At 48.4% G+C, this 14484-nt stretch overlaps 1 protein-coding gene across 6 annotated transcripts in view; it reads left to right on the top strand.

Annotated features, from left to right (window-relative positions):
- Positions 1-14484, top strand: part of KIF11 (kinesin family member 11) — a 271380-nt gene that overhangs the window by 137916 nt on the left and 118980 nt on the right. For all 6 annotated transcript variants that reach the window (XM_085606145.1, XM_085606146.1, XM_085606148.1 and 3 more), the window contains one exon: positions 11035-11207. In XM_085606145.1, coding sequence (XP_085462271.1) covers positions 11035-11207 — 173 coding nt within the window. The remainder of the gene's footprint in view (positions 1-11034; positions 11208-14484) is intronic.

Raw genomic sequence — 14484 nt, 5'->3', positions numbered from 1 at the left:
GAGGTCCATGGGGGCCCTACAGCTGAGGGGAATGAGGCGAGGAAATCCCTCGGAGACCCTACGGTAGGGGAGGAAGCCAGCAGGGGACGTCGCACCAGGCGTTCCAACAAAGTCAGCAGGGTGAAGGTCACGGACAAGGTCAGCAGAAGCAAAACTGGCAATATCAACCTCGGGGCCAGTCCTTTCGCGGGAGAGGGAACGGACGTGGCCAAAGGAGGAGAGGGGGCGAACAGCCCTCGACGAAGTGACTCAGCACGCAAGAGGACGCCTACCCCCGTCAGGACCCCAAGGGTGAGGCGCAAAAAAGTGTCATCAGGGGGAAGAGAAGATTCAAGAGCCTACGAGCATACGACACCAGTAGGCGGAAGACTGAGGTTCTACCTTCAGGAGTGGCGGCGTATAACCACAGACAAGTGGATACGGAACGTTGTGCAGTACGGATACTGCGTAGATTTGGAGAAAAGACCTCCAAACAGGAAACCAAAGGGAAGACTGAGATCGGCCCAAGAACTGGCAATACTCAGAGAAGAAACGCGGAAACTCCTGCAAAAGGGAGCCGTAGAGACAGTGCCGTTCAGAGAACGCAACAAAGGGGTCTACTCAAACTACTTCGTGGTTCCGAAGGTAGACGGAGACCTCAGACCCATACTAGACCTCCGTTACCTAAACAAGTTCATCAGAACGCAAAGGTTCAAAATGACTTCACTGCAGGAGGTTCTGCCACAGATAAGAGAAGGGGACTTCATGGTCACCGTGGACCTCAAGGATGCCTACCTTCACATCCCAATAAACAGAAGGCACAAGGGCCTTCTAAGATTCAACATCGAACAAGAACACTACCAGTTCACGACCCTGGCCTTCGGATTAAAATCAGCACCAAGGGTCTTTACAAAATGCCTGTCGGCGGTAGCGGCGCACCTACGAAGGCAGGGAATACATGTCTACCCCTACTTGGACGACTGGCTGGTCAAGGCAAACTCACGCGGAAAGTGCGAGAGGCACGCAAAACGCGTAACAGACACCCTCACGAATCTGGGATTCTCGATCCACTGGGGAAAATCATCGATGGAACCGGAGCAGGTGAAGATTTTCCTGGGGGCAAAGATCAACTCCCGCAACAGTACAGTAGTGCCCAGCGACAGGAGGACAGAGGCTCTACTGAAGGAGGCGAAGCTCTACCAGAAGGGGCGAGCTCTGACAGTGAGGGCTGTGAGCAAGATGATGGGGATGATGGCGTCCTGTATCCAGCTGGTGCCGAATGTACGCCTGCACATGAGACCATTCCAGGAATGGCTACAACAACAATGGTCACAAGCAAACGGAAGTTGGGAGGATCTAGTGGTTGTTACGCACGCAGTGCAGGAGGAGATAACTTGGTGGAACAGAGACAACATAACAGCAGGGAGAAGCCTGACACCACCAATCCCAACAGTGACCATTACCACGGACGCATCGCAGAAGGGATGGGGAGCGCACATGGACAACCTCAGAGTGAGGGGTCTATGGGCCCCAGCAGATGCGGTCCGCCATATCAACTACCTCGAGTTGAAAACAATCCTGCTAGCCCTGAAGGCATTCCAGAGGCACCTGTTCAACAAGAGGGTGTTGGTCCAAACAGACAACACCACGGCGATGTTCTACATCAACAAACAAGGGGGGACACAGTCGTTCCCGCTCTCATCCCTAGCTCAGGAGATTTGGAGATGGGCCATACCTCTCAGGATAGATCTACTGGCAATTCACCTACCGGGGAAGGACAATGTGGAGGCAGACTGGCTAAGCAGGCAGACCTCAGCATCACACGAGTGGGAGCTCAATGGCCAGGAAACGGAGAAACTCTTCCGGAGATGGGGGACTCCCACAATAGACCTTTTTGCAACACGCCACAATGCAAAATGCCAAAGCTTCGCGTCCAGGCAACCAGATCAGCAATCCAAGGGAAATGCCCTATGGATAAGCTGGTGGAGGACATTTGCCTACGCCTTTCCACCGATACCCCTGTTGCACAGAGTGCTCGACAAGTGCAGAACCAGCAACATGACCCTGATCCTGGTGGCTCCGCAGTGGGCGAGGCAGACATGGTTCTCACAAATTCAAGAAATGGCACAAGGCGACCCATACAGGTTCAAGAGGAGGAAGGACCTGCTCTCAATGCAAAACGGAGAGGTCCTGCACCCAGAGCCAGAGACCCTCAACCTGGCGGCATGGCTCCTGAAGACCTAGAGTTCGCACACCTAAGATTGCCGCCGAGCACGATGCGAGTGCTACGGGAGGCGAGGAAACCAACTACACGTAAATGCTACAGCGCAAAATGGAAGAGGTTCACTGTGTGGTGCCGGAAAAAGGGCCTGCAAAACAGAATGACAAGAGACTCAACAGTACTGAGGTACCTCACACACCTTCTAAAGAGTAACCTCTGCTCGAGCTCACTAAGGGTACACCTAGCGGCCATCGTGGCCTACACCAGAGGTGAAAAAGGTGGAAGTTTCTTCAGCTCGCAGGTGGTGAGGAGATTCATGGAAGGAGCCAAAAGGATGGCCCCCCCGAAAAGGTTGCCGCCGCCGGCATGGAATCTGAATGTGGTCCTGACGGAGCTCATGAAGGCACCGTTTGAACCCATTCACAAGGCCACACTGCAGATGTTGACTATGAAAACAGCCTTTCTGGTGGCCATAACCTCACTACGCAGGGTGAGCGAGCTTCAAGCACTAACGCTGCAGGAACCCTACATTCAGATTCACAAAGATAGAATAGTCCTGAGAACGGACCCACACTTCATGCCCAAGGTAGTGTCGGCGTTCCACATGAATCAGAGTATCCAGATACCAAGTTTCTTCCAAAACCCGACTACAAACGCAGAAAAGGCACTGCACACCCTCGATGCCAGAAGAGCGGTGATGCACTACATTGAGAGAACCAAGGAACTCAGGAAGTCGAAACAGCTGTTTGTGTCCTTTGCTACTAGCTTCATGGGTAGGCCAGTGACTAAGGGCACCATCGCAAGGTGGATTGCCCTCACTATTCAATTCTGCCACAAACAGGCTGGACAGGAGCTAGCGGAGGGGCCGCAGGCTCACTCCACAAGGAAGAAAGGGGCCACCGTGGCCTTCCTGGCGAACACGCCCATCCAGGACATATGCCTCGCGGCAACTTGGGCATCTGTGCACACGTTCACGAAACACTACTGCGTGGACATTCAGATGAACAAGGAAGCACAGGTTGGACAGAAGGTGCTTCAGCACATTTTCAACGACCAACGCTCATCTACCACCCAGCCGCCACAGAATTAGGAAAACCGCTACAAAGTCTATGCACAGCATAGTGAATCCAGAAAGATTCACGCTGCAAAACGAATAGTTTCTTACCTGTCGGTGTAGTTTTGCAGCTTGAAGATCTTTCTGGATTCACTAGCGAACCCACCCACCTCCGCCAGGAAGATGAGGCTGGAGGAAGAGGGGGTAAAATGGAAAAGATCAAAGAAATGAAAACATACAGATAAAGGGACAAGAAGGATTAATCAATCGCCTAGGGTTAAAAAAAAAAAAGAGGAAAGGAAAAAAGAACCCGAAGATGGCGACCCAAAGGTGGGACTTCCGCAGGAAGCACGACGACGTCACGGGAGGTGCACCAAATGGTGGACGTCGACGCCCACCTGGGCTACAAAAAACAAAAAAAAACAAAGAAAAGACTACGAATCCGGACCCAACCACAAGATCGCGGAATAATGCACAGCATAGTGAATCCAGAAAGATCTTCAAGCTGCAAAACTACACCGACAGGTAAGAAACTATTCGTTCACAAAACGGTGGCATCTTCTCGGATAAATATGCAGAACAGGATTCATTCTGGCATGATGCTCCTGTCACAAAAATTAAACCTCAGCAGGAAGCACTTACAGATATAAATAAAGCAGGTGCCAGAGTTGAAGCTCAAATTCTGTAACGCATTGATCAGCCCAAAAATCTGTGAGCGAGGTTTTGGCTAAGCAGATGTGCCTTCTCTCCATTTCCACCCTGAAAAGATAGCTGTAATCCTTGCTGGAGGTCTTCGCCTCCTTGAGTTTCTCGAGCGCAATCCTCGTGTAGAATTCGTGAGCGTGGCTAAGCAGATGTGCCTTCTTTCCATTCCATACTGAAAAGTTAGCTGTAATCCTTGATAGAGGTCTTTGCATCTTTGATTTCTCGAGCGCAATCCTCGTGTAGCAACTGTGACAGGAGGTTCCTTCTGCTCGTCTGCTGCTGAGATCCTGCTCTGACCCTTTATAAACAAGAGGCATGTGAACTGGACCAGAAGCCCTGCCCGTTTGGCCCCGCCCCACATACACTAGCGGTATGCAACGGCTTCCTGCCCTTTCCCCAATATGTTGGACAGCTCACTCAAGGGACCCGGAGCCGTGGCAAAGTTACAGACACAGAAGGTCAATGGAGACAATTCTTCTGGCCCTTTACGCAGCTGTAGTGTAGGAAAGGCACTAGACATTTACCCAACGAGGTAGCACTTACTGATTAGCCAGTAGAAAGTACTCCAGTTGAGTAGAGGTATTGCATAAAACGGTGGCATCTGGTTGGATAAATATGCAAGGCAGGATTCATTCTGGCACAATGCTCCTGTCACAAAAATTACACCTCAGCAGGAAGCACTTGCAGATCTAAATAAAGGAAAGAAGCCCCGCCCCTGAAATCTCCGCGAGCACGCAAAATTCCGCGTGTTCACTGAGATTTTTTGCCGTTTAGTGGAATTTTGCGAAAGGCAACTTCGCAAATTCCGCTCACCCCTATTAAACAGGTAAGTATCGCACTTACAGTTCCAGTCTTCGGGACCAGAGGTCAGCAGTAGGCAAGAGTCAGGTGAGTACGTTAACTGTGGCACAGAGGTAGCTGGGTACAGAGGCCAAAATCTGTGTTTGGCCCAGTGCGTTTCAATGGAGACTGGGGTTGCTCGGAGCTGCACTGCTTGCAGGTAGGTAAATTGGTTGCAGGGGCCAAGCTGTGGGGTTTGGCACCAGCACAGTAGTGGGCCCACAAAGCACCACCAAACTTACACCACTAGCAGCACAGGTGCGGCCGGGTGCAGAGTGCAATTTCAGCGTCTGGCACCTAATGCTTTTCACAAGGAAATTCTTCCTTTGGCAAACAGGCTACAGGTGTTGCACAGGAGGTTGCAGGAGGGAGACCAACGACAGCAGAGATAAGTAGAGATTTAGGGGGGTCATAAGGGGGCAATCAGTTCGGCTCCCCAAGGCCCAGGAGCTCCGGGTGCAGGGGCTCCTTTCAACATCTGAGTGCTTACTGAAGATGGTCGCGGTCAGTGGGGAGCCTCTGGATTTACACTGCAGGTGCCGCCATGGAGATCAGGAGTGGTCACCCAATGTTGGACTCAAGGTCAGGATCGCTTGGAAGACTTCACTGCACAGATGGGCCACTCACTCTGCTCGTGGGTGCCAGGTGCAGAGTGGGGAGGAGAGTCGTTTCTGCCTAGATCCAGGGTCCTTGGAGTTAGTGTCTTCTGGACAGGTCCGCTGTCAAGGGGAGATTGGAGTCTTTTTCAAATGTGGCAGTCCTTCCAGGGTTTTCAGAGGTCGCTGGCTGCAAGAGAGGTCGCAGGTTCGCAGAAGCAGGAGACAGGCCTGTAGGGCTGGGCCCAAGGCAGTTGTTTTCAGGCTTCTCTGCAGGAATGTCTTTTTTTCTTCCTAGGTCATTACAGATCTAGTTTCTAGGTCTAGGGAAGCCCTCTAAATACTAAATTTAGGAGGCGTTTTAGGGGAGTAGTTGGTAGGGCCAATGGGCACCTTACCTAGGGTGACTACACCCACTATTATGCCACCCTCCTGTGGGAGGGGGGCATAGTCCTAGCCCTGATTGGAGGAGTCTCCTCATCTTCAAGATGGAGGGGACTGAAAAGTGTGCTTAACTTCGCCCACTCCACCAGAGGGGTGGAGGTGGCAAAGGTGGGCACACTTCCTAGCCTTTCTAAGTTTTCCAGCTGATTTTCTTGACAAAGTGGGGGTGTAAACTGGGGTCTGCCATCTGCTGCTAGCAGCAGAGGCTGGGGGATTGCATTACAAAGGCGGCTGGCCTTTCAAGCTTCCCCTGCGAGCACTGGCCCATCCTGGGAGAGGGGATGTGACACCATTGCCCAGGATGTGCATTGTTTCAGGTCCCAGAGAGTAGAGGCTCTCCAACCAGGGTCCAGAAACAGGTCTGTGTGGCAGACTGCCTAAAGCCAGTCAGTGCCTACACCAGGGTCAGTAGGTTTTAAGGGGGCACCTCTGAGTTGTTTTGAGTACACGTTTTAATAAATCTCACACTGGCATCAGTGTGGGTTTATTACAAGGGGGAATTTGGTACCAAATGCTCCCGGGGTCAGTGCAGCCATCATTGTACGGTGGAACTAGAGTTGTCAAGTTCCCAGCCCATGTACCCTCTATGGCTTTGCTTGCATTTACAATATTAAGGAATAGACCTGAATACTGTAGGGTCATATCTGCTCATGCAGATATGCCCACACATGGGATATAGTGCACCCTGTCTTAGGGCCGGTAAGGCTTGATTGAGGGGGGTCTTACTTACATCTTGGGCACTGCTAGTTGGCATGGCACAGTGTGCCATGTCGACTTTGGCATTTTGTCTGCACCGTGCCAGGCATGCTGCTGTGGCAGCCTGCATTGCCTAGGTGATGGGTCCCTAGGGGACTCTTCAGTCACCATGCCCTAGGTACCCATGTACCTTTTACTAGGGGCTTGAAAGGCCAATTGTGGATCAGTTTTAGGGAAAGAACACTGCTACTGGGAACCTGGACAGCAGGGACCCAGTACTCTCCAGTCAAAGTTGAATCAAAAGTGAGGTAAAAGGGGGGGGGCATTAATTAACAAACCCCAGTTGTCAAAGGGGTCCTCTTTAGTACCCATGCCTTGGGGACCAGAGTTACCATTTACTATGGACTTAAAGGGGTCCTAAAGGCCTTGTCAATTGTCTTACAATTTGATGTTTACCTTGGTTTAAGGAAAAGAGCACTGGGAGCCTGGATAGCAGGGACCCAGTGCACTTTCAGTCAAAAGCACCTGTAATAGGGCAAAACGTGGGGGTTACCATGTTAAAAAGGGCACTTTCCTACAACCTCCTAAGGAAGGCCTGCTGATATTAAAGGGCATGTCGAATTTATCTAGCATGCCATAGTAGTACAAACTGACAATTGCTTTTACAACCAGATGTGGGCTAATGAAACTCCATAAGTGCCAACTTCCATATGGGACCACTGACTATGCAAATTTTAAGGCAGATGTGACTTTAGAAAGTTACACGTTATTGCCCAAAACTCTAGTAGCCCTTCTTGACTATCCACAAAGGTTGTCCCACAAAACAACAAGCTGCCCTCTCGGCTAGGAAGAGTTCAGCGCTCCCAGCAAAATGGAACCAAGAGGACTGCTGGTATGAGAAGGTGTGAGCGCCACCACAATGGCTACATGGCAGTGACCATAGATGGCCCATTTTCAAAGAAGCTACCCTCTCACTGAAGCAAATGCTGATTGCACGTTAGCCTGCTTACTGGTTTGTGTAGGTAGATAGGTTGGCATCTCCTCCATTCGGGATAACCTGTGATGGAACAGAGTTTCTAGAAATAGTGGCACATTATGCCGGGCACACACCCCAAGGGTCAACACTGGAGGAAAGACTGGAGCTATCTTTTATTTAGACAGAGATAGGTACTCTTGGATTGTTTTTGGCAAACCCCCAGGAAGTGAAGTAAAGTAAGAAGGGTTGCTCCATGGGAGCTGTTGCCCCATTAGCTAGTGGGTCCTCCTCGCCCACAAAGAAGGCATATAAGTGGCACCCCTGGCACACTCCTCGAATCACTACTGGACTAGAAAGAAGATGGAAGAAAGGCTTCCTGGCTACTCTCTGGACTCAGCAAAGAGGCTATGCCAAAGACTGGACTGCACCTGATGGACCCAGAAAGAGGATTATGCCTCCTGTGCCCACTTGTTTAAAAGACCTCCACTTATGATAAGACAGAAAAAGTGACTTCAAGGACCATGTGACTAGTCTGCTGTTAAGCATCTGGGTCACAAAAGCCAGGGAAGTCTGCACTCTTGAATCCAGCTGCCCAGGAACGCCTGCCTCCCGCTGGACTCCGAAGTGCAACGAGAGACAGTCCTGAACTACTCAAGGTACTGCCTACATCATAGGGCCGGGGTTAACCTCAAAGTGGACCCTGGTCGCCCTACAAGAATTATTTACTTGCCTGCAGGTAACTACTGATACTGCTATTTCTGGGAGACCATATGACCTGTGGTGACCAGACCTGCACTGGACTCCACTGGTGCACCGTAGGAGAATGAATCCTGAGGCCAAAAACTACCCCGGATGTTCATGGACCCATGGTTGGCCCCATAATGACTCTCCGCACCTCTTTAGCATCAAGCCTCCCCTGTATCAGGACTACTTTGTCGTTGAACCGTTGTGGGAAGCTGGCTCTGTATATACTATACCAAAGTAAGGTATAGTGTGCACAGTCAAGTATATCGCCAGAGGCTAAAGTAGATGATACCTTACACTCTTATGTGGTAGTGTGGTTGAGCAGTCCGGCTCCTCGGGAGGGTAGTGTTAAGCATTTTTTGTACACACTCAAGCAAGAAATGATGTTGCACGCTCAAAGACTGAATCCAGAGAAATTGTTTGTATAAAAAGTTATTCTTTTGTTTCGATAACTAAGATTCACTTAGTAGCGGGTAAGTTAAACTCTTCATACAATGTTGCTTTCAGCAAGACAGTGAAAACTGAATTTGCAGGGATATCCAGATTACTTTTTGCAGTTTAGAAAACAGTAAAGGAAATGCAGGTAAGTACTTTTCGATTACAGTTCTGGTTTGGTATGATACACTCAACACAGTTTACACTACACTGGACACTTGTAAGCAGGTTAACTCTTGTGCAAGCAATAGATTACTGTTTATGCAGTAAAAGACAATTCAACACTCAGAAGATTTTTTAGAGAAAAACCCACTATTCAGTCCTACCGAAAAAAGTGTTAAGTTACAGGTAAGGGGGGTTGGCCAAGGTGGGCACTCCTCCCTTCCTTGCTAGGTTTTCCCACCGGTTCTCGCGCCCAAAATGGGGGCCAGAACCTGTGGGAGCCAGTTGCTGATAGCAGAAAATGGCTAGGGAAAGCTAACAGAGGAAGCAGGATTTTGAAGCTCCCCCTTCGAGGGCCCTGCCCATCCTGTGGGAGGAGGCATGACACCTCTGCCCCAGATGTCCTTTGTTCCTGACCCAGAGAGTGGAGGGCTCTCTACCCAGGAGTCCAGAAACCGGTCTGGTGGTGACAGATGGCTGGGAGTCAGTTCGAAACCACACCAGAGTTGGTCATTTTTCAGGGGGCATCTCTAAGATGCCGTCTGTGAGCATTTTTCATTAAATCCAACACTGGCATCAGTGTGGGTTTAATGTGCTGGGTTGTTTGATACCAACCTTACACAGCTTCAGTTAAGCTATAATGGAGCTATGGAGTTTGTGTTGACAAACTCCCAGCCCATGTACTCAAAATGGCTTCACTGCACTTTGTGTCTGCGAATAGCAGAAGCTGTAGGGGCACAATGCTCTTGCAGCTATGCCCTCACCTGGACATGGTGCACCCTGCCTTTAGGGCTGCAAGGCCGGTTAGCGGGATGACTTACCCATTCCACAGGCAGTGTTTGGTGGGCATGGCACACAGGGATGTGTGCTATGTCGACTTAGGTTTGGTCTGCAGCAAAACACCCAGTCTGCATTGGCAGGTTAGGGTTGTCAGGGAGAGAGGTCTCTGAGGGTGGCATAATAAATGCAGCATCCCTCAGAGGCTTTCTCTGGTTATTAGGCCCTGGGTACTAGAGGTGCCTTTTACAAGGGACTTGCATGTGGCCCAGAGGTGTGCCAATTGTGGGTACAAAGGTACAGTTTTAAGAAAGAACACAGGTGCTGAAGCCTGGTTAGCAGGATCCCAGCACACACACAGTCAAGTTTACATTGGGTATCTGGCAAAAAGTTAGTGGGTAACCATGCAAAAAGGGGCACTTTCCTACAACCGTGATAAAAATAGTGTTGACCCAGAGACTGCAGGACCTGGCGGATACCGGTCTCCCCAGATCTAGGTCGTCCCTTTGACTGGTGCTCGACTGATTAGGACTAATCCAAGATAGTTTTGAAAGCTGTTCTAACCAGAAAAATCATATCTTCGCTTTCCCTCATTAGACTGTCTTTTTGCTGTTTATTTCGGATACAAATATCCTCTACTGTTATAAATTGGTGTCTGATTTTATTGAATCTGGTTTCTTACTCATGGACTGTTTTGGTACTTCCAAATGCTTTACACTTGTTCTTTTAAATCGGACAGTTCTGTGCTACAGCTACCCAAGACTAAGCTAAGGATTTTATTAAAGAACCTAACTGGACCTAATTGAGATGGTGATGTCATTACATGGCACAGTCTCCCAGCCACACCACCTAAAATAGACTTTCCTATAATGAATATAATTAAAAAATGTAAGTCTTAATTCGGAATAAGTTGTCCCTTTGCTTGACCATTCTTCCTGCCAGCGCCCCTGAAACTTTTAATCCTGAAACTCCGACCTCACTCCTGACTGACCGACAAAAAAACAGGTGGACTTTTGGTGGGTGGCATGCTGGCATCACATTGACACAAAATTATCTTAGTTCATCGGTGTATGTCTGTAGCTTCTGTCAGTTGGGTAAACAGAAACCCAGAATTAAGATTATCAGAAAAAGATGAGTTGCCATGTGGAATAAACTTCTTTAGACCATTGTAATCTGTAAAATTAGAGCAGTGTAAATTACAATTTAATCTGTTTTTCCAGTACATATTTACTTCCACAATTGAAGGATTTAAGAATAGTTCTGTTTATTGTGGAGGGTAGAGCCTTTATATGAATATCCGGAGTTGTAATTTTTTGATCAGAGGACTTCACCTGTAGTTTCAAACTACTTTTTTAAAATTCCTTTTGCTATATTAATGAGAAATCATGCCCCCAACTCTTTACAGGTGAACTCCTTTCTGCCAGTTTGTCAGCATTTCATGGTACTGCATCAACCATAGCAACAACTTTTTCCACCTTTGAGGGGCAAGTGTCAGCAGAGGTGTCCCGTTGCATTGAAGCTATTCTGAAACAAGAATCTTGGTCTTTGGACACCAACGATAATTTGCAGAAGTTAATGGTAAGAGTACTAGAAATTATATATGTATTTGTTTTATTGGTAATGCATAGATGCTTGGCATTGGACCTTAATAACACATCCATACTAAAAGCTATTGCAAGTAACTGTTTGGTTTGATTTTCTTAATCTATATGCACCCTTTTCTTCTCCATATTACCATGGTTGCCACTTTTTTTATGCAGTAAACTCTCTAAAACAATGATCCTGTGTGCGCTGTTGGTCGGGGGGGGGAAGCATGGTAGTGAGGTTGGGAAATTAACTTTAAGTAGAATACTATCAAAACATTGCGAGGACCACAGGCAACATACATAAAAATAACCCCACAGGCACAGAAAAAACATGCCCCAAGGGCAGCTGAAAAATACTGTCTCAGAAGACCACACTCAACTGTAGGGCAGTAGTATATGACCCATAAAGGGTGAAATTCGCCTATGGACTAGAAGGGCCAACTACAATGAAGAATGCCCTGTAAACTACAGTTCCCTACACCAGTAAGGAAGCAGTCAAAAGATCCTGTCCCAAGAAATCCAGAAAAAAGATTTTCCAAAACTCATCCACAATCGAGCGTAGATGAATAAACTCATTCATCGTAAAAAGTCTTAAAGACCAAACCAAGTAGAAACTCTGATGCAAATCGAAGTCTATCCTTTAAGAGAACTTCATTCAATAAAATGACCACAAGGGTCCCACACCGCATAGAACCTGTAGACGGAAATATGGCAATTATACAGAATACATGAATATAATTAGAATTATTTTTTTTTTACTCGGTTTCACTTCTCCTACCATGGAAACGCTGTTGAGTCGAGTGGTCTGAGCACCAAAAACATGGGTGCCATCAAAGGGCATATCGCATAAAGCAGTTTGGACAGGGTCTGAAAAGTCTGAGGTACTTAACTAAAAGCAAAAGGAACAAATGAACGGAATGTTGAACAATGCAAACTTTCAGCTCCCTCCCCCTCCCCCCCCCCCCCTGGTCCCAAAGATCTGGGTTTAATCAATTATTTTGGTCACCACGCCACCCCAGTTTGGACCCAGCTGTATGCAAATCAGTCTTGACCCTGTTCCTTGTGGGAACAGTGAAGCCCAAACTGCCAAACCAGGCCCTCGGTGGCTGGGTCCAAACTGAGGTGGTGGGGTGAAAGAACGATGGATTAAACCCAGATCCTTGTGACTGGTGGTGAATGTTTGCATTCTTTCGCATTCCTTCCATCAATTGTTACTTTTGCTTTTTAGGTACTTAACCAGGCACGACGACGTAGCGCCACAGAGGATGCCATGGCCCGAATCAGTGGTATCCATGACACATGTAATAATCAGCTAGCTGCCCGTTGGCCATCCTGAATCATCTGTTCTAAATCAGATCGAAGGCCATCTGGAAATGATGGCAACATAGTTGGCAAGGAATCCCACAAAGCTTGAGAAAAATGCCCAAGAACACAGACATGTTAGTGGACCTTAAAGCAGAACTGGTTGAGGAAAAAATATGCCTATCACACGAATCTTGCTTCCTAGAGTCACTATTCGGTAGAACATTAGATAGAGAATCCATATCCTGTGAGGCTGAAGGCACCTGAACTGCCACACTAGGAGAGGTAGGATGCTTGAGGAGACAAGCTGGATCTCCAGGATCAGGCAAGTGTCTGCAAGATATAGCAAGATCTACTGAGACCCGCATATCAGGCTTAGCCCAAGTGCCCACCAGTATGTTGTACAGGGGCTCACTATATGGGAGAACAGGCTGACCTTGATAAGACATCAATCAGGGGATCGGTGGACTTCTCCACTGTAGAAAGATATCATTTTAAAACCATAGTCACGGGAACAGTGGTGGAGGGACAGTAGATGGCGCTGGTGTGAGTGTTTTCTCTCTCCCACGCGCTGCCGCAACACCGGCTTTCCGATGGTGCTCTTGGTCGGTTCGGCTATCGGCTATCGGCTAGTTGACCCAACCGTGACTCGTCGCTCAGGTATTCTCACCTGGCAATGTTCATGATCGTCTCAGCTTTACCTGCCGTTGAACGCTGGCTGCCTGCTGCTTCGGTGTGCGTTCGGAGCCGAGCGAGAAAAGTTAAATCTCGCATTTGGGTCTTCATGGCGCTCCGCTTCCGTGTCCACACAGGACCCGCCACTGGCAAGGATAAGGCAAGACACAAGCTTCAAACGGATAGCCTTACAGCGGTTTTACTTGCTTGATGGCGGATACAGTCTTGGGGAAAAACGCGGGGAGGAGGAGCAGCAACGTGATGACCACTTGCGGCCAAAAGACCCTTAAGTCAAAGAACATTGCAGCCTACGAGGAGCTATGTGAAAAGGACAAAGCGGAGAAGACTGATAAACAGGAGCCCAAAGGTAAAAGAGACCCTGGGGCATGCAAGAAAAACACGGGGAGGCTCGGGGGGACAATTTGCTCAAAAGAACCTACTTTGGGAAATCCTGGTGCCCCCCCATCTATCGCAAGACTTTTTACCAATTTAAATCTTACAAATGCATCTATCCTGACCCCAGCCGCTTAGAGTGGCCTAATAGAGGGCTCTTTAGAACAAGGGACTTTATCAACTCCGCAATCAACTCAAAATGTAATAAGTGAACTTGGTGCAGAGGCACTTATTAAAGAAATTACCCAGGGATTAGAGCCTAGTCCCGGCCTTAGAGATAATGCTACCCCTAATACTGCTGTTGCTGCTTCCACGAATATTACCATTCCCTACGTCTCCACTAACACCACTCCCGCTACTACTATCCTCTCAGCCACTACTGGAGACCCTTTTGGCTACGAAGCCGGCGAAACCACCCTCGGGGAAAACAAAGTGATAGATGAAAGTGGCCTAGCAGATAAACTTTTTTTCTGTTTCGGATGGATCCTTAACCGGGTCTGATAATGAGCTAGTAAGTTCTGTGGAAACCACTCAATCTGAAGGGGGAGTAAATGAGTCTGCTCCCAGAACTGTTCAGAAAAAAATGAATGGTAAAAAACGTAGTCTGCCCAAACGGGCGCACACAGACCCACTTGGGTCCCTGCCTGATGGAAGTCCCAGTTGCCTACAGCTACCTACCGAAAATTCTGAGCCTACTCTATCCTCGATTTTATCTTCTATCAAGCAATTCCAGGAAGAAGTTAGAACGGACAGTCTTGTGGCAAAGGGTGCTTCAAAAAAAACTGCATGGTGGGATTAGGAAATTAAACAAAATTTTACCGATATTGGAGACCGGGTCTCAATGGTAGAAGGACGAACAGAGATCCTTGAAGCTGAAGTCTCTCACATAAAAAAGCAAA

Source organism: Triturus cristatus, chromosome 1_2 (genome assembly GCF_964204655.1).
Source record: "Triturus cristatus chromosome 1_2, aTriCri1.1, whole genome shotgun sequence".
Taxonomy (NCBI): Eukaryota; Metazoa; Chordata; class Amphibia; order Caudata; family Salamandridae; genus Triturus; species Triturus cristatus.
This window is presented reverse-complemented; position numbering and strand designations above follow the sequence as displayed.